At 43.0% G+C, this 24474-nt stretch overlaps 1 protein-coding gene and 1 pseudogene across 2 annotated transcripts; both read left to right on the forward strand.

The window, feature by feature from the left end:
- Positions 1 to 2532: 2532 nt before the first annotated feature.
- On the forward strand, positions 2533 to 23801 carry PDCD2L (programmed cell death 2 like). 2 transcript variants are annotated; one of them, XR_012000084.1, is made up of 8 exons: positions 2533 to 2687; positions 2797 to 2969; positions 3073 to 3133; positions 4901 to 5274; positions 6224 to 6334; positions 14914 to 15062; positions 20960 to 21094; positions 23627 to 23801. XR_012000084.1 is itself a non-coding variant. In XM_072750454.1 (7 exons), exons 1-7 carry the CDS (start codon positions 2580 to 2582, stop codon positions 23755 to 23757), a joined length of 1107 nt encoding a protein of 368 aa, XP_072606555.1. In that variant the 5' UTR covers positions 2533 to 2579; the 3' UTR covers positions 23758 to 23801. The 2 variants fall into 2 exon arrangements, 1 of the variants encoding a protein (XP_072606555.1); XM_072750454.1 differs by lacking the exon at positions 20960 to 21094.
- Positions 7799 to 8352, forward strand: LOC112928434 (large ribosomal subunit protein eL32 pseudogene; annotated as a pseudogene).
- Positions 23802 to 24474: the final 673 nt, after the last annotated feature.

A 24474-nucleotide genomic window follows, 5' to 3' on the forward strand; every position in this document is an offset into this window, starting at 1 on the left:
TACTCAGAAATTGTTAGCACTTCTCTGTTTGAATTCCAAAAACAAATGCCCACTTCTCACTTTGGCAGACGTGATATAAAGATGTTCTTCCACAGTCAGGCTCTGTTGAGGCTCCTGGTAACCCCCCCTCCTTTCCTCACTACATTTAAAAAAAAATTTTTTTTTAGAGAGAGAACATGAACAGGAGGGGCAGAGGGAGAGGGAGAGAGAAATTCAAGAAGACTGCTGAGCACAGAGCCCTACATGGGTCTCGATATCATGACCTGAGCTGAAGCCAAGTTGTACGCCTAACCAACTGCGTCCCCTACGCACCCCAACCCACCTCCTTTCTTAATGTAGCTGATGAAAAGTGAAGGTCTTTTCCTATCAGAAGCACCACTTCTGTTACAAAAGAGCAAGCACACAAAAAACTAGAGAGAAAAATTTTAGGTAACAGAGCCCCCCGAGACTAGCTGAGCTTCACGTGAAGGCTCTCTTAGGAGTGGGATCTCTGCTCCTCTGGGCCAGCTGCCAAGTCTCCTGTCTTGCCTTATGCAGGAGGAACTGGCATGTGTCAATTAGATGGCCACACGTCCCTTGGCCCTGTCTTGTTCCGCTCCCCCCATCACCACCACTATCACTTGTGGCTTCCACTTGTTGCAAATTCTGGAACAGTATTATTTAGGGTTCTCCAGAGAAACATAACCAATAGGATGTAGATACATGCGAGATGTATCAGGAGAATTGGCAAATGTGAGTATGGAGGCTGAGAAGTCCACGATACACTGTTTACCACCAGCTGAAGAACCAGGAAAACCGAGACAGGTGGTTCAGCTTGAGAACCCAGAGGCCACTGGTGTTAGTCCCCAAGTCTGAAGGCCTAAGAGTCAAGATCTGATATCTGAGGGCAGGAGAAAATGGATATCCCAGCTCAAGAAGAGAGAATTCACCCCTTCTCTGCCTTTTTGTTCTCTTAGAGCCCTCAACAGACTGGATCATGCCCATCCACACCGGTGAGGGCAGATCTTCTTTAAAAAAAAAAAAAAAAAAAAAGATTTTTTAAGATTTTATTTATTCATGAGTGGCAGAGGGAGAGGGAGAAACAGGCTCTCTGTGGAGGGGGGAGCCCAATGTGAGGCTCCAATCCAGCACCTTGGGATCAAGACCCAAGCCGAAGGCAGGTGCTTAACCAACTGAACCAACCAGGCACCCTTCTCAGTCTACTGATTCAAATGCTATTCTCTTCTGGAAACACCCTCACAGACAATCTGAGAAATAACGTTTCACCAGCTATCTAGGCACCTCCTAGCCCTGTTAAGTTGGTACATAAACCATCGTGAACAGCTCTTCACTGTGAGAGTAAAACAGCTTTCAACACCTTCATTCTGTACTTGCTCAACACAAACTGGAAAGAACTAGCTGGCTCAGTCAGCGGAACACGTGACTCTTGATCTCTGGGTTGTGAGTTCAAGCCCTACATCAGGAGCAGAGATTACTTACAAAAATAAATATTAGCAACTTGATGATTTGTGTGAGTTTGTCCGGGAAGTCCAACCTATAAAATTAAGTGGAATGCTTCAAATCTCACACACGCCAGCACATTTTTGTTAACATTATTCCAAGGACCCCACAATAATGGTAGTTTCAAATATGATGTCCTACTGCCTCTGGAATTCCAGAATGTGGTAGCAATTAACTTTTTGAAAGCTCAATAAATAAAATCTTTAAAAAAATAAAAAAGGGGCAGCCTGGTGGCTCAGCGGTTTGGCGCCGCCTTCAGCCCAGGGCGTGATCCTGGAGTCCCGGGATCTAGTCTCACGTCAGGCTCCCTGCAGGGAGCCTAAAGATTTTCAAATCTTTAAAAAAATAAATAAACCTAGGTTGTGCGACATTAAAAGAAAAAAAAAAGAAGTTCCCTTACAGAAAATTCCAACCATGTATAAGTCAAGTAGTATAATGTCTACAAAAAAAAAAAAAGAGGTCTACATTTTTTTTTTTAAGATTTTATTTATCTATTCATGAGAGATGCAGAGAGAGAGAGAGAGAGACTGAGACACAGAGGGAGGAGTAGGCTCCATGCAGGGATCCCGATGCGGGACTCGACCCTAGGCCTCCAGGACCGCGCCCTGGACTGAAGGCGATGCTAAACCGCTGAGCCACCCGGGCTGCCCAGATGTCTGCTGTTTGATGCCAAATTTCAAGTGATCAACTCATGGCCTGCTCCATAATTTCCTTTTTTATTTTTTATTTTTATTTTTTTTTTTGCTTCATAATTTCCTAAGTAAGCATTTTGACGTGTACCTATAAAAATCAAACTTTTTTTTTTTTAAATCATTATTCCACTTCGGGTAAAGCCTTTCGGCAAGACTACGTCACAGCAGACGCTGCCCCCTTCCTTCCTCGCGCGGTCCGAGGCACGCATCCGGGGCTCGGGGTTTGCAGCTCCCGCCCGCAGCGGCCGCCCGCGCGCCTCAGGGCCCTAACTCCTCCCGAGGACCCTAAGGGGGCGGGGCCGCCTGGCAGGGGGCGGCGCGCGTGCGCACAGCGGCGCGGCCTCTCGGCTGCCGTAGTCCGCCGGGGCACGCGGGGGCCTCGTGGGCATGGCGGCTGCTCGGGCGGCCGTGCTGCTCGGGCTTCGGGACGCCGCAGTGCGCGGCCGCCCCACGGGGCCGGGCGCCTGGACTGCGAGCAAGCTGGGCGGCCTCCCGGTGAGGCGGGCGCCGCGGCGGGGGCGGCGGGGCGGGGGCGGGGGCCGGGGTGAGGGCGCGGGCGAGGCCCCCAGCCGCCCGCCCGCTGAGCGCGCCCCCTCGCCCTCAGGACGCGTTGCCGGCGGTGGCGGCGCCGAGGCCGGCGTGTGAACGTTGCAGGCAGCCTCTTGCCCTGGTCGTGCAGGTGTACTGCCCGCTGGAAGGCTCCCGGTTCCACCGGCTCCTGCACGTGTTCGCCTGCCCCCTGCCCGGGTGCGGCGGCGGCGGCGGCGGGGCGCGCAGGTAGGCGGGGCAGCCCGCGCGCTGGGGGCCGCCCGGGAGGGGCCCGGCCGGCTGGCCCGGTGGTCCGCTCGGAGCCTCACTGTCCTTTATTTTCACCCCGCAGCTGGAAGGTGTTCCGTTCCCAGTGCCTGCAGATGCGAGAGACGGGGGCGCACGATGCTCAGGTAAACCGGTTGCAGTTAGCTTCTTAGGACTTGCTGCGATTTGAGAGTGTTTTCCAGACTGTTGTCTAACGTAGACCTTAAGCCGTGACCTTGGAGGTACGTTGGAATGGGTTTTGCACTTTTTTTTCTGAACCGTGAAGGGCTGCCTCCTTAAGGTTTCGTTTGTTTGTTTTAATATATACTGAAGGGGGCAGCCCTGGTGGTTCAGCGGTTTAGCACCGCCTTCGGCCCGGGGCATGATGCTGGAGACCCGGGATCGAGTCCCACGTCGGGCTCCCTGCGTGGAGCCTGCTTCTCCTTCTGCCCGTGTCTCTGCCTCTCTCTCTGTCTCTCTCATGAATAAATAAAATCCTTAAAAGTTTATATATACTGAAGGTCTTGAGGCACATAACTCGCTGGTGTTTCTGCTTGGGAAAAAGTGTGGATGTGTACATGTACGCGCTTGTGTGTGACAGATAAACATGGTTATAGTAAATCTAGTTCCTGTGATACGTGTGCATGTGTCTAACATTTAATTAAAGAATCAGAATTTATTGAATTAGAAAGTTGGGCAGGTTGGTAGCTGCAGAATGAAACTCGGTCTCCCTGTGGCTGTGAATGTTGGCTTCTGTGTACACTGAGCTCTTAACGTGTGCCTGCTACCCTGCTACTGTTACCAGGAATGAAAAGCTGAAGGCACAGGTGTGTACCTGTATTTCTCAGGGTTCCATTGCAGATAATAGAAAAGCACTGATCTTTTAAAGCCCAGACAGACTTCAAATTAGGATTTTACTGACACTGAATAAGTTGGAGGGGGCCGGGCAGCCCAGGTGGCTCAGCAGTTTAGCGCCACCTTCAGCCCAGAGCCTGATCCTGGAGACCCCAGATCAAGTCCCATGTCAGGCTCCCTGCATGGAGCCTGCTTCTCCCTCTGCCTGTCTTTCCTCTCTCTCTCTCTCTCTCTCTCTCTCTCATTAATAAATCTTAAAAAAAAGTTGGAGGGGGCCACTCCAGGAATGACCTTCAGAACCACACCTCAGAGTGAACTGGCCTGTCAAAGAGCTGTTACACCACCCACCGCACCTGCAGTCAGAGAGTTGACATGTGATCTGGTAAACTGGAAGCTGCCCTTTTCAGATCTTGTGGTTCCAGATCCTTGCTTGATACCCACCTATAGACTTTTGCTGTATCACAACAGAAAAATTGTTTCTCAAGTTTGTCTCCCTGGTGGACCTGATTAGCCAGCCGTTGATCATATCTGCCGGCCTAGCTGCTAAGGAGTCTGGGAAATGTAGTTCTGTCCTGCTAGCTTCTGTAATACGTGAAGCACATCTGAGTTTATTTTTTTATTTATTTTTTAATTTTATTTATGATAGTCACACACACACAGAGAGAGAGGCAGAGACATAGGCAGAGGGAGAAGCAGGCTCCATGCACCGGGAGCCCGACGTGGGATTTGATCCCGGGTCTCCAGGATCGCGCCCTGGGCCAAAGGCAGGCGCTAAACCGCTGCGCCACCCAGGGATCCCCTGAAAGAGTTTAGAATAGATGTTTGAAGAAACCACTGTATTACATTTGCCACGCTGCCCTTGCAAAGGGAAGGGAATTTTTGTTACCTCCCACATGGTTGAGTACACGGGGTCCAGAAAGGTGAATCAGAGTGTGCAAGGGAGGAAGGTGCTGTATGAAGGCTCCCTGGGGAAGGTGAAGGAATGAGTAGCTCTAGCCAAGGGAATAAGTGAGAGCACCCAAGTGTGCTTGGACTTCATTCACTGGATGTTCTTCCAGAAACAGGAAAATGGCCTTGCAGCTGAGGATTGGTGCGAAGGTGCAGATGACTGGGGAAGTGACAGTGAGGCCGCACCACCACCACAGCTTACCTTGGATTTTGGGAATGATTCCATCGGAGCCAAAGACAGAGACTTTACTGCCCAGCTCCAGGATCTCCACCTGCAGGACACTGTCTTGGGCGCTGCTCCTCGTGTTTCTCCTGGTGAAGAGATGGCCTTGCCCTCTGTGGTGCCACAGTTCCTGCCCTATTACATCTGTGTTGTAGAGGAGGAGGATTACAGGGACTTTGTCAGTCTGGATCACGCACATAGCCTTCTGAGGGAATATCAACAGAAAGAAGGAATGGATATGGACCAGTTGCTTTCTCAAAGGTGAGAATGTGTGCTGCTGAGTCTGAGAAGGGACTTGATCAGTAGGCTGCCACAGTAGGTACCCTTTGGTTTGACTCTAGTACTCGGGGAAACCTTTTCAGGCAGAACTGGTATGTCTGGGCCCTTTCTCCTTTGCTCCTCTTGGATGAGAAAGGAAAACAGACAAGGGGATCTTACCAGCCACCCTTGAGTCAGCTTGAAAACCCTTTGCTCTGTTTTTACGTACCCTCAAGAAGATGAGCAAAGTAAAAGTAGTTAGCGGTGACAACTTTTACAGAAGAACATGTGTTTACTATCTCTTTAACTTTATTTTCTGTTTTTAGAGATATAGCTCAGACAAGTTGGAGAAATGCCATTTGTTTTCTTGTCTCTTGGCTGTGGCTCAAAAACTGGCCTGGGATGTCAGAGACATGCCCAGAACCTTAGGTGTCACCAGTGAAATGAGAGTGGTTGTTGATACCTCCCTTGTCTGTCTCATCAGATGGTTTTATTTATTTTTTATTATTTTTTAAAGATTTTATTTATTTATTCATGACACAGAGAGAGAGAGAGAGAGAGAGAGAGGCAGAGGGAGAAGCAGGCTCCACGCAGGGAGCCCAATGCAGGACCCCATCCCGGGACTCCAGGATCATGCCCTGAGCCAAAGGCAGACGTCTGCTCAACTGTTGAGCCACCCAGGCATCCCAAAGTTTATCTATTTTAAACCAAGCAAGGCAGAAGGGAGAAGGGACAGAGGGAGAGAGAGAATTGCAAGCACACTCTGTTTCAAGCCCAATTCAAGACTTGATCCCACAAGCCTGACACCGTGACTTGTGTCGAAACCAAGGGTCAGGCATTTAAATGCACCACCCAGGCACTGCTTAAATTGATAGTTTTTAAATATCTTGTTTGCTCTTCTAATTGTAGTTCTCTGGATATAGACACTCAAAAGTGTTTTTCTGCTTTTTAGTCTTCCTAGTGATGGTGATGAAAAATATGAGAAGACCATAATTAAAAGTGGAGATAAGACATTTTACAAATTCATGAAGAGAATTGCCGCTTGTCAGGAGCAGGTTTTGAGGTAAAGGCATATTTTCTTTTCTTGGTTTTCTTCATTATAAAAAGCATATTTTCTTCTTTTATTTTTTTTTAAGATTTTATTTATTTATCCATGAGAGACACACAGAAGCAGAGACACAGGCAGAGGGAGAGGACTCGATCCCAGGATTATAACCTGAGCTAAAGGCAGACACTCAACCACTGAGTCACCCAGGCGTCCCAAAAGCATATTTTCTTTTATTGGTTTTCTTGATTATAAAAGCAATCCGGTATTTGGAAAATACTGGGAAATATAATGGGAAAACCAAAACCTGTAATATTCCACAAACCCAGAGGCTAAGATTTTGATATATTATGTTCACCTATTTTTTATGCATTTGGATACATCATGTGAGTAGGACTTATGTGGGTTTTTTGTGTTTGTGCTTTAAAGATTAATTTATTAAAGAATTTATTTATTTATTTGACAGAGAGAGTGATCAAGCACAAGCGAGGGGGAACAGCAGAGGGAGAGGGAAAAGCAGACTCCCCACTGAGCAGGAAGCCCAACATGAGGTTCGATCCCAAGATCTGGGATCATAACCTGAGCTGAAGGCAAACATGTAACCAACTGAACCACTCAGGCATCCCTATTTCTTTACTTTAGGGAGAGAGAGGATGAGCAGGAGGGGCTGAGGGAGAGAGAGAGAGAATCTCAGACAGACTCCATGCCGAGCACTGAGCCTAATGCAAGGCTCGATCTCATGACCGTGAGATCATGACCTGACTCAAAACCAAGAGTTGGAGGCTTTACAGACTGCCATCCCAGTGCCCCAGGAATTGTGTGGTTTTGTTTTGTTTTTAAGATTTTATTTATTCATGAGAGACACAAAGAGAGAGAGAGGCAGAGATATAGGCAGAGAGAGAAGCAGGCTCCATGCAGGGAGCCCAATGTGGGACTCGATCCCGGGACCCCAGGATCACGCCCTGGACCGAAGGCAGACGCTTAACCACTGAGCCACCCATGGCTGTTCAGTGTTCTCAGGAACACCTAATTCCCAGGAGATTCTTCAAGATAAGAACTTCATAAGAAAATGAATTCGATGCAACCTAGAGCTCAAAGGTGAGAAAATAACTATGAGATGCCAGAAGAAACTTGCATTGCTGTGTACAGCATTACAGATCTAATAAATTTGGAATATAAGGAACATAATAGACTTAGCTAAAAATCAAAGCACTGCCACAGAGAAAAGACTTGAAATAATCCAGTGAGTCCAGAAGAAAAAGACTAAGCAATCAGGAGCATATCTGTGGAAGGCTGATAAAACATCATTACTATTAGGATAATTGGTGTCCAAATAGAGAACCTAGCAAATGGATCAAAAACAGTATTCAGAGATAAAATAGGAAATTTCCTCCAACAAATGAAATATGAACCAAATCTGCAAAGTACATTGAGTTCAAGAGTGATTGACAGCAAAGAGGCTTAGCCTAGTGGTAGTGCTTTTTTTTTTTTTTTTTTTTTTAAGATTTTATTTATTCGGAGGTGGCAGCCATCGATAGCTGGGCATCATGGCTGCCCTCAGACCTCTGGTGAAGCCCAAGTTCGTTAAAAAGAGGACCAAGAAGTTCATCCGGCACCAGTCAGACCGATATGTCAAAATTAAGCGCAACTGGCGGAAACCCAGAGGCATTGACAATAGGGTACGCAGAAGATTCAGGGGCCAAATCTTGATGCCCAACATTGGTTACGGGAGCAACAAGAAAACAAAGGACATGCTGCCCAGTGGCTTCCGGAAGTTCCTAGTCCACAATGTCAAGGAGCTTGAAGTGCTGCTGATGTGCAACAAATCTTATTGTGCAGAGATTGCTCACAATGTATCCTCCAAGAACTGCAAAGCCATTGTGGAAAGAGCTGCCCAGCTGGCCATCAGAATCACCAATCCCAATGCCAGGCTGCGTAGCGAAGAAAATGAATAAACAGCTTATGTGCGTGTCATATTTGTGTTAATAAAACCATAAAACTACAAAAAAAAAAAAAGATTTTATTTATTCATGAGAGACACACAGAGGGGCAGAGAAACAGGCAGAGGGAGAAGCAGGCTCCACACAGGGAGCCCGATGCGGGGCTTGATCCTGGGACTCTAGGATTTTGCCCGGGGCCGAAGGCAGGTGCTCAACTGCTGAGCCAACCAGGAGTCCCCCTGGTGCTAGTTTTAAAAATAGTGTCAATTTAAAAAATTTTAACCATTCTAATAGGTGGTAGTAGTATTTCATTGTGGTTTTAATTTTCATTTTCCTAATAACTAATAATGTTAAGCATTTTTACATGTACTTATTTGGCATCTGCATATCTTCTTTTTTCTCTTTTTTTAAGATTTTATTTATTTTTTCATAAGAGATCCAGAGAGAGAGAGGCAGAGACATAGGCAGAGGGAGAAGCAGGCTCCATGCAGGGAGCCTGACGTGGGACTCGATCCCCAGTCTCCAGGATCACATCCTGGGCCTAAGGCGGCACTAGCCGCCGAGCCACCGGGACTGCCCATGTACATCCATTCTTAAATGCCTTTGATGAGGGATCCCTGGGTGGCGCAGCGGTTTGGCGCCTGCCTTTGGCTCAGGGCGCGATCCTGGAGACCCGGGATCGAATCCCACATCGGGCTCCCGGTGCATGGAGCCTGCTTCTCCCTCTGCCTGTGTCTCTGCCTCTCTCTGACTATCGTAAATAAATAATTAAAAAAAAATTTTTTTAAATGCCTTTGATGAGGTGCGGTTGAGATACAGTAAACAGCCCGTATTAAAAATGTACACTTTAAGTTTTGATATGCGTATACCCATGAAACCATTGCCACAATCAAGGTAATGAGCATCTAGTTCACACACTTATTTGTACACACACACACACACACACACACATACCTTGCCGAAAAATTTTTTTTTCTTTTTTTGTGGGGTGGGGAGAGTCAGAGGGAGAGGACGAGAGACAATCTTAAGCAGGCTCCATATCCACTACGGAGCCTGAAGTGGAGCTCGATCTCAAAACCCTGAGATCATGACCTGAGCTGAAATCAAGAGTTGTATGCTTAACTGAGCCGTTCAGGGACCCCGCCTCAGAAGTTTCTTTGTACTCATACGTAAATCCTCTCACCCTGTGTCTTCCCCATCCCCAGGCAACCACGGACCTTCTTGTCATTATACCTTAGTTATTTTTTTACAAATTTCTATAAATGAAATCATAAAGGGTATACGTTTTGGTGGGGGACGTCTGGTCTCTTTCACTTGGTATAATTTCAAGATTCATCCTTGTGTGTGTCAGTGGTTTATTGGTTTTTACTGCTGTGTAATATTCCGTTGTATAAATATACCACGAGTTTATCCATTCACGTGTTTATCCGTGCACGTGTTGATGGGTGTTTGGGTTATTATAAATAAAGCTGCTATATACATTAGTGTATATAAATCTTTGTATGGGCATATGCTTTCATTTCTCCTGGGTAAATATCTGGGATCGAAATGGTTAGATCTTACGATATGTATGTGTTTAACTTCTTAGAAACAGCCAAACTGGTTTTCAAAGTGGCTGTACTGGTAACATTCACTTCAGTAGGGACACCTGTGTGGTTCAGCCATTGGGTGGCTGCCTCCGGCTCAGGTCGTGATCCCGGGATTCGGTATCAAGTCCCACATCAGGCTCCCTGTGAAGAGCCTGCTTCTCCCTCTACCTGGTCTCTGCCTCTCTCTCTGTCTCTGTGTCTCTCATGAATAAATAAATAAGTCTTTAAACAAAAAATATTCACTTCAGTAGTGTGTAAGAGTTCTAGTTCCTCTGCGCCTTTGGCAGTACAGGATACAGTGTTTAATTTTAGCCATTCTAGAAGATGTGGAGTAGCAATATTTCCTTGTGGTCTTAGTTTGTGTTTCTCTAATGACTAGTGATGACGAACATCTTTTCAAGTGCTTGTTTTCCATCTATATCTGTCATCTTTGTGAGTGTGTCTGTTCAAATCTTGCCCACATTTTTATTAGGCTGTTTATCTTTTGTTACTAAGAGGAATTCTTTATATGTTCAGGATATAAGTTCTTATTTTATTTTTAAGATTTTATTTATTATTTATTTGAGAGAGAGAAAGAGCATGAGCGGGGGGAGGAACAGAGAGAGAGAGACAAGTAGACTCCTTGCTGAGCAGGGAGCCCAGTGCTGGACTTGATCCTATGATCATGAGATCATGACCTGAGCCAAAATCAAGAATTGGAGTCCCAACTAACTAAAGCACTCTGGTGCCCCAAGGATATGGGTCCTTTTTGGGATCTATGCTTTTCCCATATTTTCTCCCTGTCTGTGGCTTGCCTTTTATTTATTTTATTTTGATTTTTTTTTTTTAAGATTTTATTTATTTATTCATGAGAGACATGGAGATGGGCAGAGGAAGAAGCAGGCTTCCTGCAGGGAGCCCAATGCAGGACTCAGTCCCAGAACCCTGGGATCACAACCTGAGCCACAGACAGGTGCTCAACCACTGAGCCACCCCCAGGCGCCCCAATTTTTATTATTTTTTAAAGATTTTATTTATTAGAGAAAGAGCACATGATCACAGGGTAAGAGGTAGAGGGCCAGGCTGACTCCCCACTGAGCATGGAGCCTGGCATGGGAATCAATCCCAGGACCCTGAAATCCTGACCTGAGGTGAAGTTAGATACTTAGCCAACTGAACCACCCAGGCTTCCCTGCCTTTCATTTATTAATAGGGTCTTTTGAAGAGATGTTTTACATTTTGATCAAGTCCAACTGAACAGTTTTTTTTTTTATTTGGTAATTCAACTTTTAATTTCCTCAGAAATTTCTATCTAACCAAAGGTAACAGAATTTGGTGCATTTGATTTCCTGTGTTTTCTTATAGGAGTTCTGTTTTAGTTCTTACATTTAGGTCTGTGATCCATTTTGAGTTAATTTTTGTATATAATATATGAGGGTTGAGGTTTTTTTTTGTATGAATATCCAGTTGTGGCAACACCAGTTTCTATTACTGATCACTTTTGTCTTGCTTATCATTTACTGAGAGGGGAGTGTTGGGTATCTGGGTGGCTCAGTCAGTTAAGCATCTGCCTTATGATCCCAGTGTCCTGGGACAGAGCCATGCATCGGGCTCTCCGCTCAGCGAGGAGTCTGCTTCTCTCTCTCCCTCTGCCCCTCCCCTCTGCTTGTGTGTTCTCATGTGTATGCATGTACTTTCTTTGTCTCGCTCAAATAAAATCTTTAAAGAAGAGGGCTGTTGAGACACCTGGGTGGCTCAGTGGTTGAGCGTCTACCTTCAGCTCAGGGCATGATCTCGTGATTCAGGATTGAGTCCCACATGGGGCTGCCTGCAGGGAGCCTGCTTCTCCCTCTGCCTGTGTCTCTGCCTCTTTCACTCTGTGTCTCTCATGAATAAATAAAAAATAATCTTTAAAAAAAATTAAAATTAAAAGAGTGTTAAAACCTTCAACTATGATTATAGATATGTCTTTTTCTCCTTCTTAAAGTTTGTCTCATGCATTTTAGTACTGTTTTAAGTTGTATGCATGTGCAGGATTATTATATTTATCTGAAGAATCGATCCTGTTATAAATAAATGTTCCTATTTATTTCTGATGATACTCCTTCCTTGGAGTGTATTTGATCTGATGTCAGTATAGCCACACTAGCTTTCTTTTGTTTAGTTTTTGTATGGTTGATTTTTATACTCTTCCTTTAAATATAAAGTGGGTTTGTTTGGGATTTTTTGATAAATTATTTGATTTATTTAAACTAAAAAAGAAAAAAAACAGTTCACTTATTTCTCCCACCCCTGATCCTTGCCTCTGGGAACCACCAATTTTTTCTCTATGAGTTTGGTTTGGTTTTTGGCTTTTTTAGGTCCTGCATGTAAGTAATTTCACAGTCTTTCTCTGACTTACTTCACTTAGCATCATGCCCTTGAATCCCATCCCTGCTGTTGTAAATGTCAAGACTTCCTTCTTTATGGCTGAGTGTTCTGTTGTTTATGTATATTCTGTATATATGCATACACACACATATAACACACGTACATGCACAGTACACTTTATCCATTTATCTGTCGATGGGACATGGGTTACTTACGTGTCTTTGCTATTGTAAATAATGCTGCAGTGAACATGAGGGTAGGTATCTTTTTTGAGTTAGTGTTTTTGTCTCCTTTGAGTAAATACCCAGAAATGAGATTGCTGGATCATATGGTAATTCTGTTCCCAAGTTTTTGAGGAACCTCCATACTGTTTTTTGGGGTTTTTTTTTTTAAGATTTTATTTATTTATTCACGATAGACATGGGGGAGAGGGGCAGAGACACAGGCAGAGGGAGAAGCAGGCTCCATGCTGGGAGCCCGACATGGGGCTCGATCCAGGGACTCCAGGATCGCGCCCCAGGCCAAAGGCAGGCGCTAAACCGCTGAACCACCCAGGGATCCCCATACTGTTTTTTTGTAGTGGCTACACCAATTTACATTCCCACAAACAGTACACAAGGGTTCCCTTTTCTTTACACCTTTGCCAATATTTGTTATTTCTTGTCTTTTGGATAATCGCCATTCTAATGGGTGTGAGGTAATATCTAAAGTGTACTTTTTAGGGGATCTCTGGGTGGCGCAGTGGTTTGGCGCCTGCCTTTGGCCCAGGGCGCGATCCTGGAGACCCGGGATCGAATCCCACGTCGGGCTCCCGGTGCATGGAGCCTGCTTCTCCCTCTGCCTGTGTCTCTGCCTCTCTCTCTCTGTGTGTGACTATCATAAATAAAAAATAAAAAATAAAAAAAATATTTAAAGTATACTTTTTAAAGAGCGCATATATATATATATATATATATATATATATATATATATATATATATATATATCTTGCCTTTATTTTATCCAGACTGCTTTTTGCAGTGTCTCTTGAGCCCATTTAATGTAATTATTGGTAGTGGTGGGTTAATTTTATCATCCTGGTATTGGATTTTTCCTTTTTAGTTTTCTTGTCCCTCTTTTCCTTTAACCTTCTTTTTCAGTGAATTGAATATTTTTAGTTGATGATTTTATGTCTTTTTTGTTGCCATAAAAAGTGTTTGCTCAAGTGATTATAATGTGCATCTTTGATTTACTGTATTTTATGCACAGTTGTTTGCTACTTTATGAACTTGCCAATGAAAAAAATTATTAAACTTTACCCCCAATGGGGGCTTAACTCATAATCCTGAGATCAAGAATCACATGATCCACCGAACTAGCCAGGCAGGGACTCCTGCTATAAAAATAATTTTAAGGATAAAAAATAGCTTCAATTTATTTATTTATTTATTTATTTATTTAGATTTTTATTTATTTATTCATGAGAGACACAGAGACAGAGAGAGAGGCAGAGACACAGGCAAAGGGAGCAGCCTTTGCTCCCAGCCTGCATGGAGCCTGACATGGGACTCGATCCTGGATCTCCAGGATCCTGCCCCGGGCCGAAGGCGGTGCTAAACCCCTGAGCCACTGGGGCTGCCCAGATTCACAGATTTTTGTTGTTGTTTCCTACCTACTGTTAACTTTTATTGACTGAAGTTCTTTATTTTGCTACAGCATTATTTGTTTTTAGCATTTCTCTTTTGATCTTTTAGTTTCTATTTCTGTGCTAACTTCCTGGTCTGTTTATGCACGTCCACCTTTTCTGCTTGATTGTTATATGTTTATCATTGATATTCTGTTACTTTTTTGTTTGTTTTATTCTCCCTCCACTGATATTTTAGTCTTTTTCTGATAACCTCCATTATCTTATCTGTGGGTATTTTTAAAAGATTTTATTTATTTATTTATTTATTTATTTATTTATTTATTTATTTATTTATTTGAGAGAGAAAGCAACTTCAGGAGGAGGGGCAGAGAGACAAGCAGACTCCCAGCAGAGAGCCTGATGCAGGACTCATTTCTGGTACCCTGGGATCATGACTTGAGCTGAAGGCAGACACTTAACCGACTGAGCCACCCAGGCGCGCCTGTATTTTGTTTCTTTTATTGTTTACCAGAGATGGTATGTTGAAGAACAGTAGATACTGAAGTAAATATTTACTCCTTAGAAGGGTATGCCCCTTCTTCTGTAAGGCTAGTAATGAACTTACTCTGTGATTGAGCTGAGTCTGGATTTTGTTGCAATTTTAGTTAGATTCAGTTCAGCATTGGCTTTAGTACGTTCATCCAGACTTTTTTTTTTTTAAGATTTTCTTTATTTATTCGAGAGAGAGGCAGAGACACAGAGGGAGAAGCAGGCTCTTTGCAGGGAGCCTAAAACAGGACTTGATCCCCATACCCTGGATCAGGCCCTGAGCCAAAGGCAGATGCTCAGCTGCTGAGCCACCCAGGTGTCCCTTCATCCAGACTTTGAATCAAACATTGACAAGACTTCAGATATCTTCAGCTGAGCTGATATCAAGACTTCAGCTGAGCTCTACAGGCTTGCTACTAGATTTTGGGCCTTTGGATTTTCTTTGCTCTCTGGTTTTACTCCTGGTACTCTGTAAGAAGGAAACAAAGTTTGCAAAGCATGGCCTCTGGTGTTGGAATGTGATTTGTATGTGGTCCTTTAGGGTTCTTTGTTTCCTTGCCCTAGGTATTCCTGGAGTGGAGAACCACTTTTTCTGACCTGCCCTCCATCAGAAGTCACTCAGCTCCCAGCCTGCAGCCACTGTGGAGGCCGAAGGACATTTGAGTTTCAGCTTATGCCAGCACTGGTCAGCATGCTCAGAAGCACTAATTTAGGTAATAAGCCCTTTTTAAATTTGAATTTGTGGACCTATTGCACCAGTAATGGAATTATTTTATTTTTTTAAAAGGATTTATTTATTTGTTTGTTTATTTATTTGTTTGTTTGTTTGTTTGTTTATTCATGAGAGACACGGAGAAAGAGAGGCAGAGACACAGGCGGAGGGAGAAGCAGGCTCCATGCAGGGAGCCCAATGTGGGACTCGATCCCAGGACTCCTGGATCACACCCTGGGCCAAAGGCAGGCACTAAACCGCTGAGCCACCCAGGGATCCCAATGGAATTATTTTAAAAGGAAAGGCTCTCATTTTGTTTCTGTTTACTTATCAAATATAAGCATATTACAGAAAATTGGGGAAATTTATAATCCAATCAATCATAACAATCTTGGATACCATTTGATTGGTTTAAAGCTTAGCTATTGGGCAGCCCAGGTGGCTCAGCGGTTTAGCGCAGCCTTCAGCCCAGGGCGTTATCCTGGAGACCTGAGATCGAGTCCCATGTCAGGCTCCATGCAAGGAGCTTCTCCCTCTGCCTGTGTCTCTGCCTCTCTCTCTGTCTCTGTGTCTCTCATGAATAAATAAATAAAAATCTTAAATCAGTAAATCAAGCAAGCAAGCAAGCAAGCTATTTTTTAGCCTTAAAGTTATTTTTATAGCAGGGGTCCCTGCCTGGCTAGTTTGGTGGATCGTGTGATTCTTGATCTCAGGATTATGAGTTAAGCCCCCATTGGGGGTAAAGTTTACTTACTTAAAAAATTTTTTTTCATAGCATATTATAGTCAAAATATATTATTCTTTTTAAGATTTTATTTATTTGAAAGAGCACACACAAGCATACAAGTGTAGGAACGGGGGAGGGGCAGAGGGAGCTGGAGAAGTAGACTCCCCACTGAGTGGGGAGTCCGACGTGGGCCTCAATCCCAGACTCCAAGCGAAAGGCAGACACCCAACTGACTGAGCCACCCAGGCACCCCTTTAAAAATATTTTTTAAAGTGTATGTGTAATGCTTACTTCAGAAATCCAGTTACCCAGAGATTATTGCTGCTGATACCCATTATTTTCTCTTCTTGTTTCTATACACATAGAGATAAAAGTCGGATAAAATTGTTCTTGTTCTTATACTTGTTCACAGAATTTCCAGCGTCATTGAATACTTTGTCCAGTGGAATTTCCATTTTATCTAGCGATTTCCAAAGTTTATACATTTCAACTGTTTCTTTTTAAATTTTTCTTTAGCATAAATGACAATTAGTACCCTTTCTATAAAGTCTTTTTTGTAATTTTGAGTATTTCTTCAGTGTTGAATCTTAGAAGTAGAATCTTTTTACCAAAGGGTATAAACTTTTTAGGGGCACTTGAGTGGCTCAGTCAGTAGAGAATGTTACTGTTACTCTGAGGGTTGTGAGTTTGAGACCCACATTGGGTGCAAAGTTTACATTAAAAAAAAAAAAAGGGACTCCTGGGTGGCTCAGCGGTTGATCTGCCTTCGGCCCAGGGCATGGTCCCGCGGTCCTGGGATCGAGTCCCATGTTGGGCTCCCTGCATGGAGCTTGCTTCTCCCTCTGCCTATGTCTCTGCCTCCCTCTCTGTCTCTCTCTCTCTCTGTCTCTCATTAACAAGTTAAAAAAAAATCTTAAAAAAAAATAGAGGATATGAAGTTTTTAGCAAATTTCTCTGACACATGCAAAAAGAAATTGTATCTTGGTGTATTCTTTTGTCTGCTTAATAGGCTTGTGCTTTGTGTTTTTTGTTTTTTTTTAAGATTTTATTTATTCATGAGAGACACAGAGAGAGGCAGAGACACAGGCAGAGGGAGAAGCAGGCTCCTCGCAGGGACCCCGATGTGGGACTCGATCCCAGGTCTCCAGGATCATGCCCTGGGCCCAAGGCAGACGAGACACTCAGCCACTGAGCCACCCAGGGATCCCTACCTGTTTGATTCTTTTTTTTTTTTTTTTTTTAATTTATGATGGTCAAAGAGAGAGAGAGAGAGAGGCAGAGACACAGGCAGAGGGAGAAGCAGGCCCCATGCACCGGGAGCCTGACGTGGGATTCGATCCCGGGTCTCCAGGATCCCGCCCTGGGCCAAAGGCAGGCGCTAAACCGCTGTGCCACCCAGGGATCCCTACCTGTTTGATTCTTTTTTTTTTTTTTTTTTTTTTTACCTGTTTGATTCTTATGGCCAGTTCTCACACCCTCCTGAAGGTTCTCAATATTATTTTCCTCACAATTGAACGACCTGGCTCCATGTTTATTTCCCTGAAGACGTCTCCTGTGTGCCTGGTTCTCCTGAACTAGTCTGAGCTCTAGACCCACACCGCTAGCATTGCTGTCATCCTGGGTCACCTTCTGCCTTTATGTTGGTATCTCTTTGGCCCCCTGCCAAGTGAGTCCCCCTGTTTCCTAGGACTCTTATCTTCCTCTTTTCTCAGTTTGTCCTTTCAGTTTTGATATAGCACTTCCTCTAGTAGTTTCCTGAGAATGGATCATGGGAGATAGATAATTAAAGTATCCTATGGGTCTTAAAATATATTTATTCTATCTTTATGTTCATAATATAGTCAGATATGGGATCCTAAGCCATTAATAGTTTTTTTTTTTTTTTCAGAATTTTAAAGATTTCACCTCATTCTTTTTTTTTTTTTTTTTTTTTAAACTACTCTACACCCAATGTGAGGCTTGAACTTACAACCCCAGGATCCAAACTTGCATGCTGCTCCTACGGAGCCCACCAGATGCCCCATATTACCTCATTCTTTTAGCATCCTGTGTTGCTATAGAAAGCAGTCACGTTCCGACTGGTAGTCCTTTGAATGAGAACCTCCTTGCTTCCAGGTTCCTCCTTGCTTTTAAAATCTTCACTTTCTCTTTGTTATTCTGAAATTGTGTATATTGTGCTAAGTACTTAGTAGGTGGTGTTTTCAGTTCAGAAACTCCTGTCCTTCAACTACTAGGATGATTTTCTTCCATTTTTCTTGTTGTGCCTTTATGGGAACTTCTGTTTTGATTCTGTTCTCTTTTGTTCTGATTTTTGCCTCACTTGCTAGGAATTTTCTTCAACTTTGTTCTTTATTCATCTTTTTAGTTGTGGTCAAAAAATATATAACATAAAATTTAACATCTTAATCATTTATTACTAGGCAACTTAGTAATGTTAAGTTTATTCACATTGTTGTGTAGCCAGTCTCTAAGAACTTTTTCTTTTGCAAAACTGAAACTCTGTAAGTGGTAACTCCCCATTTCCCCCTTTCCTCAGCCCTTGGCAACCACCATTCTACCTTCTGTTTCTATGAATTTGGCTACTTTAGATACCTCATATAAATGGAATCATAGAATTTACCCACTGAGACTGCCGTATATCACTTAGCCTAATGTCTTTGAGGTTCATCCATGTTGTATTATGTGTTAGAATTTCCTTCCTTTTTAAAGCTGAATAATAGTCTTTCATATGGATCTACCACATTTCGTTCATCTGTTCATTTGTTGAACACTTGGGTTGCTGCTTCTTGGCTATTGTGAATATTGTTGCTATGCATATGGCAAATATCTCTTCAAGATCCTGTTTTCAGTTCTTTTGGATATATATATATATATATATACCAGAAACAGAATTGCTAGATCATATGGTCATTTTATTTTTAATTCTTTGAGGAACCACTATAACATTTTCCATAGTGACTGCGGCATTTTATATTTCTAGTCAACAGTATACAAGAATTCCAGTTTCTCCACATCCTCACCAACACTTGTTCTCTGTTTTTGTTTTGTTTTGTTTTTTTATAGTAAGCATCCTAATGGATGTGATGTATCTATTTTGGTTACAGTTTGCATTTCCCTAATGATTAATGATGTTGAGCACCTTTTCATATGAATTGCTTGTTAGCCATTTACATATCATTTTAGGAGAAATGTCTACTCAAGTCTTACTGTTCATTTTGTAGTCAGGTTATTTGACTTTTTGTTGTTGAGCTGTAAAAGTTCTTTTTATATTCTGGATATGAACCCCTTATCAGATGTGATTTGCAAATGTTTTCTTCTATTTTGTAGGTTGCCTTTTCACTGTTAATTGTATCACTTGGTTCATCTAAGTTTTTAATTTTGATATATTCCATTTTGTCTATTTTCACTTCTGTTACCTGTGCTTTGGTTTCATATTCAGGAAATTCTTACCATTTGCTTCCTTTTTTTTCCTTTTTTTTTTTTTTTTAAGATTTTACCTATTTATTTATGAGACACACAGAAAGAGAGGGAGAGATATAGGCAGAGGGAGAAGCAGGCTCCGTGCAGGGAGCCCAGTGCAGGACTCGATCCCAGCACCCTGGAATCACGACCTGAGCCAAAGGCAGACGCTCAAACACTGAGCCACCCAGGTGCCCCCATTTACTTTAAAAAAAAAAAAAAAAGGGATCCCTGGGTGGCGCAGCGGTTTGGCGCCTGCCTTTGGCCCAGGGCGCGATCCTGGAGACCCGGGATCGAATCCCACATCAGGCTCCTGGTGCATGGAGCCTGCTTCTCCCTCCGCCTGTGTCTCTGCCTCTCTCTCTCTCTCTCTGACTATCATAAATAAATAAAAAAATTAAAAAAAAAAAAAAGGGCACACAGTAAAGTATCCAGTCTTAAGCCTACAGCTTGATTAATTTTTACATAAAAAAATTTTTTTTTTTTTTACGTAAATACACTCCTGTAATCATCTTCCAGAACAAGATAGAGAGTGTTTGCAGTGTCCCAGAAAGCCCCTTGGGTCTGCTTCCCTCTCTGAGGTTATCAGTCTCTACTGTTCTCTTAGGATTTTTGCCTGTCCTGGAACTTCACCCAAATGGAATCCTATGGTGTGTGACTTTTGGGCCTGAGTGCTTCTGTTTAACATTACATCTTTGTTAGTTTTATCTTCTAACCCTTCTTTTGAATTTAGTTTGGCTGTTCAATTTTTATTTTTCAAAAGCTCTTCCTTGTTCTCTGAAACTTTTTCATTCCACCTTTTTGTTGTGTTTTGTTTTGTTTTATGATTTCTTTCATATCTTTAAGAAGTGGTCCAGGGGCACCTGGGTGGCTCAGTCAGTCAAGTATCCTACTCTTCATCTTAGCTCAGGTTTTGATCTCAGGGTCATGAGTTCAAGTCCCCAAAAAAGAAGTGGTTTGTTTTTTTTAGTTTTCACTTATTACCTACATTGTCTATTTTTTGCAATTTTTAAAAATAGTTTATTTTTAAGTAATCTGTATACCCAATATGGGACTTAAACCTATAGCCCCAAGACCAAGAGTTGTGTGCTCCACTGACTGAATCCAGACATCCCTTCTGCAATTTCTCTGATCCTCGAATATTATGTTGGAGTTTTTTGGTAAATGTCTGGTGAACTTTGGAAATCACTATTACAGCATTTTTCAACATAAGTTTAGTCATCATTCTTGACATTAATACAGATAAAAAGTTTAGATAGATGGCTAGAAAAATGGGATGCTGGAATGGATTCTTTTTACTTAGTTTCTAAGGAGGTACTAGGAGAATTATATTCATTCCATTTTTCAATTTTAGATTCTATGTACTTGGCTCTTTACTGTAAGTAAGGAAATTTATGCCTTGTTCCACCTCCAAATATTTTAGTACTTTCTTTAAGGTTTTTTAATTTCTTAAACTAATCTCTGCACCCATCATGGAGCTTGAATTTATAATCCCGAGATCAGGAGTCCCATGCTGCCCCAACTAAACCAGCTGGGTGCCCCATTTTAGTATTATTTTTACTTCATTGAGGTCTGTAAGTCTATACTCTGTCACCATGATTGTCATAGCGGATAAGCTTTTGTTCTATGTTTAAATGGTTCGTGTCCTCACACTATTCTTTTCTGTGAGCTTTTCCATTCCTGAATCTTTTATTTTGATTTTTCTCTGGTAGCTACAGTCTGTCAAGTGATATATCGCCTCAAGGAGGGCTTATAAGGCTTATTCTTACTTCTGAATGTCTGCCTCTGAACTGAAGGACAACCCAGTATGAAATCTTGAGGTCGCACTTTCTTTCTTCCGAATGATGGTAGGTAGACCTGATGCTATGGTCCCCTCACAGTGAGAGCCCCTCTGGTTCTCTTGTTATTGCCCAGAGCCCCCGTCTCATGGGGAAGTACATTTTTCTCCAAATCCCTAAGATCTTTTATATTGATACCTTTGGCATTGAGTGAAGTCTGAGGTTGGCCTGATTTCCCTCCCACTAACATTTGTGCTAGCACCTGTAGATTTTTCTTTATTTGTGAGGTCCAGTCACTTGAACTAACATGGCGTGCTATTGTAATGTTCCATAATTCTTTCATCCAGGGACACAGTGGATTTTCGGACCTGCATTTAATTTTTCTTTTCTTTTGTAAACTTCTTTTTTTTCTTTTTTAATTTTCTGAATATTTTTTCTGTTGCATTTGTAGCTTTTCTACTGAAGCAGTAGCAGTTGTGTTGGTCACCTTTTTCCTCTCTTGTGCTCACATCTTTCCTCTTTCCTTCTGCATTTGCTGAGATTCTCTCAAGCCTTTCCTTTCTACTTGTAATGAGGTTTCACCTGTCTTTTGCGTTCCTTGTGGCTTCTGGTGTTTTTCTTTTCTTTTTTGATTTTATTTATTTATTCATGAGAGACAGAGAAAGAGAGAGAGAGAGAGAGAGGCAGAGACACAGGCAGAGGGAGACACAGGCTTCATGCAGGGAGCCCGATGTGGGACTCGATCCTAGGACTCCAGGGTCATGACCTGAACCAAACAAAGGCAGACGCTTAACCACTGAGCCACCCAAACATCCCTGTTTTTCATTAGATTTGTAATGGGGCTGCTTTGACCTATATCTTTTTTTTTTAATTTTTATTTATTTATGATAGTCACAGAGAGAGAGAGAGGCAGAGACATAGGCAGAGGGAGAAGCAGGCCCCATGCACCGGGACCCCGACGTGGGATTCGATCCCGGGTCTCCAGGATCGCGCCCTGGGCCAAAGGCAGGCACCAAACCACTGCACCACCCAGGGATCCCTTGACCTATATATATATATAGTTTCCTCTTTCTCCTGCCCCTTCCTCGCCCTTCTGCTGTGCTAGGTTCCTGGGCTCAGGCTTCATGTACAGTACTCTGCTCTTTGGTATCTTGTTCTGATTCCTTGCCTCTTCTCCTTTCCTACCCTGGTGACTACCAGTTCCAAGACCCCAGCCTTCTGATCATTGGCAAACTGCACGTTGCACATTCTGGTTGGAAATTACCTCAGATTTGCCAGGTGATTCCTCCCAGGTCAGCTCTATTTTGGCCTTGTTGCTTCTATTTTTGATGCTTTTTTTTCCATTATACCTGCCTGCATTTTCCTTTCAAGGTGTTTTTTCCTCTGTTGCTCCAAACCTGTTGTCCAACTTCTCCTATTGACTCTAGTTTTCCTATTCTGGTATCAGTAGGAGTTCTTGTTGATCCTGTTTTCTTGGTGTTATTCTTCTCAGCTCTTAGGATTGTGTGTGTGTGTGTGTGTGTGTGTGTGTGTGTGTGCGCGCGCGCGCGCGCTTGAAGATAGTGTTGTGTTCTATTAGCGTGGCATTTATTTATTCATTCATTTATTTATTTAAAGTGTATTTGTTTAATTTCTGTACCCAATGTGGGTCACAAACTCACAATCCCGAGATCAAGAGTCATATGCTAAATTTACTGAGTGAGCCAGCCAAGAGCCCCATGACATTTTTTTTTTTTTAAGGATTTTATTTATTTGAGAGAGAGCAGGGGAAGGGGCAGTGGGAGAGGGAGAGAATCTCAAGCAGATTCCACGCTGAGCATGGAGCCCAATGCAGGGCTCAATCTCAGGACCCTGAGTTCATGACCTGGGCCAAGATCAAGAGATGAACACTTAACCGACTGAGAGCCATCAGGCGTCCCCTCAATTTTTTTTAAGTAGGCTCCACCCCCAGCATCAAGCCCAACAGGGGGTTTGAACTTACCACCCTGAAATCAAGACCTGAGTTGATGTCAAGTCAGATGCTTAACCAACTGAGCCACCAGGCAGCCTCTACCACCCCATGATATATTTTTAAATGATTTCCAGTATCCTAGACAGTTGTAATAAAGACTTAAAAGTATATTTTCCTGTTAAGTCTGCTTTTCATCATCAGTGGTCCCCATTACTGTGGGAAAGAGTGTGACCAAAAGTTAGTGAGCACTGGTTTTGCTTTTCCTAATTATTTTTTCAGCTTATCAGGTAAAATCACTCCTGTAGCAACACAAGCTACCTTGATACTGCATCATCTTTCTCCTTCCTTCTATTATCTTCTCATTGCTTAACCTCTTTGTTTTACAATGAGCACTTAAGATATGTCAGGCTCTGTTCTAAGTATCTTACCTGTGCTAGTTTATTTAATCCTCCTCACAGTAATCTTACCATGATAAATACAGTCATTATCACAGAGCAGTGAAGTCCCTTGGTCGGGTGGTGGAGCTGGGATTTTAACTCAGGTAGTCTTACTCCAGACTCTGGGCTCTTTCCACTAAGGAAACCTTCAAATATTGATTATATCTCCTAACACTTTCTCTGTTAGACTCCTGAATATGTTGTATCTTTCAGGTCTTTCTGTAGAATTTGGAACAATTCTAATTTACACATGTGAGAAGAGTTGCTGGCCTCAAAATCATCAGACTCCCATGGAAGAACTTTGTATTATACAAGAAGACCCAGATGAATCATTATTTAAGTAGAGCGTTTCCTTTTATTTATATAAATTAAAACAAATTTTAATGTCTGGATTGTGTATTTTTCCTTCATTCTGACCCACAGATTATTAACTGTTTAATTGCTTTCCTTTTTGCTGTATGGCACCTGTGCTGCGGCTACAGCAAGATTTAGAACCTTCTGGCTGTGAGCTGGGCTCTCCTCCCAGGGTCAGTTGCTTTTCTCCACAGTGACTGCTCCAAGCGTGGCTCCTCTCCAGCCCAGAGGTCAGGTGTTCCCTGCACAGGCAGCCTAGTGGGCTTTGTAGGAAGGAGAGCAGCTGAAGAGCCAGGGGCAGCTGTCAGCCTCTTCCCACTGCGCTCTGTTGCAGTCCCTGCATGCTGATCAAATCACGCGACTCTCCCCAGTTTCTTAAGGCCCCTACCCTGTGACACTTACTGTTTAGATCGGCCTGGCATCCTCCCCACCCTTACCCTGTCCTACCTTCTGCCCGTGCAGCTTCACAGCAAAGGAGTCCTTTCTCTATTCGGATTATTGTCCCTCCTTTCAGATGTTCACTTTTCCAGTCTCCTTTCTCCTTTTAGTTTTTATGTCAACTCCTCCATTCTCCTACTTTGACAGCGGTATGAAGACATGCCCACCGACTGTGTACAGACTTGCTATTTGCCTGCAGAGATGAGGAAACTGGTATAAACAATTTGAATTGCTACTTCTGGCAAATAACACATTAGGTCCAGATTATC

The sequence above is a fragment of the Vulpes vulpes genome, chromosome 1 (genome assembly GCF_048418805.1).
Source record: "Vulpes vulpes isolate BD-2025 chromosome 1, VulVul3, whole genome shotgun sequence".
Classification (NCBI taxonomy): Eukaryota; Metazoa; Chordata; class Mammalia; order Carnivora; family Canidae; genus Vulpes; species Vulpes vulpes.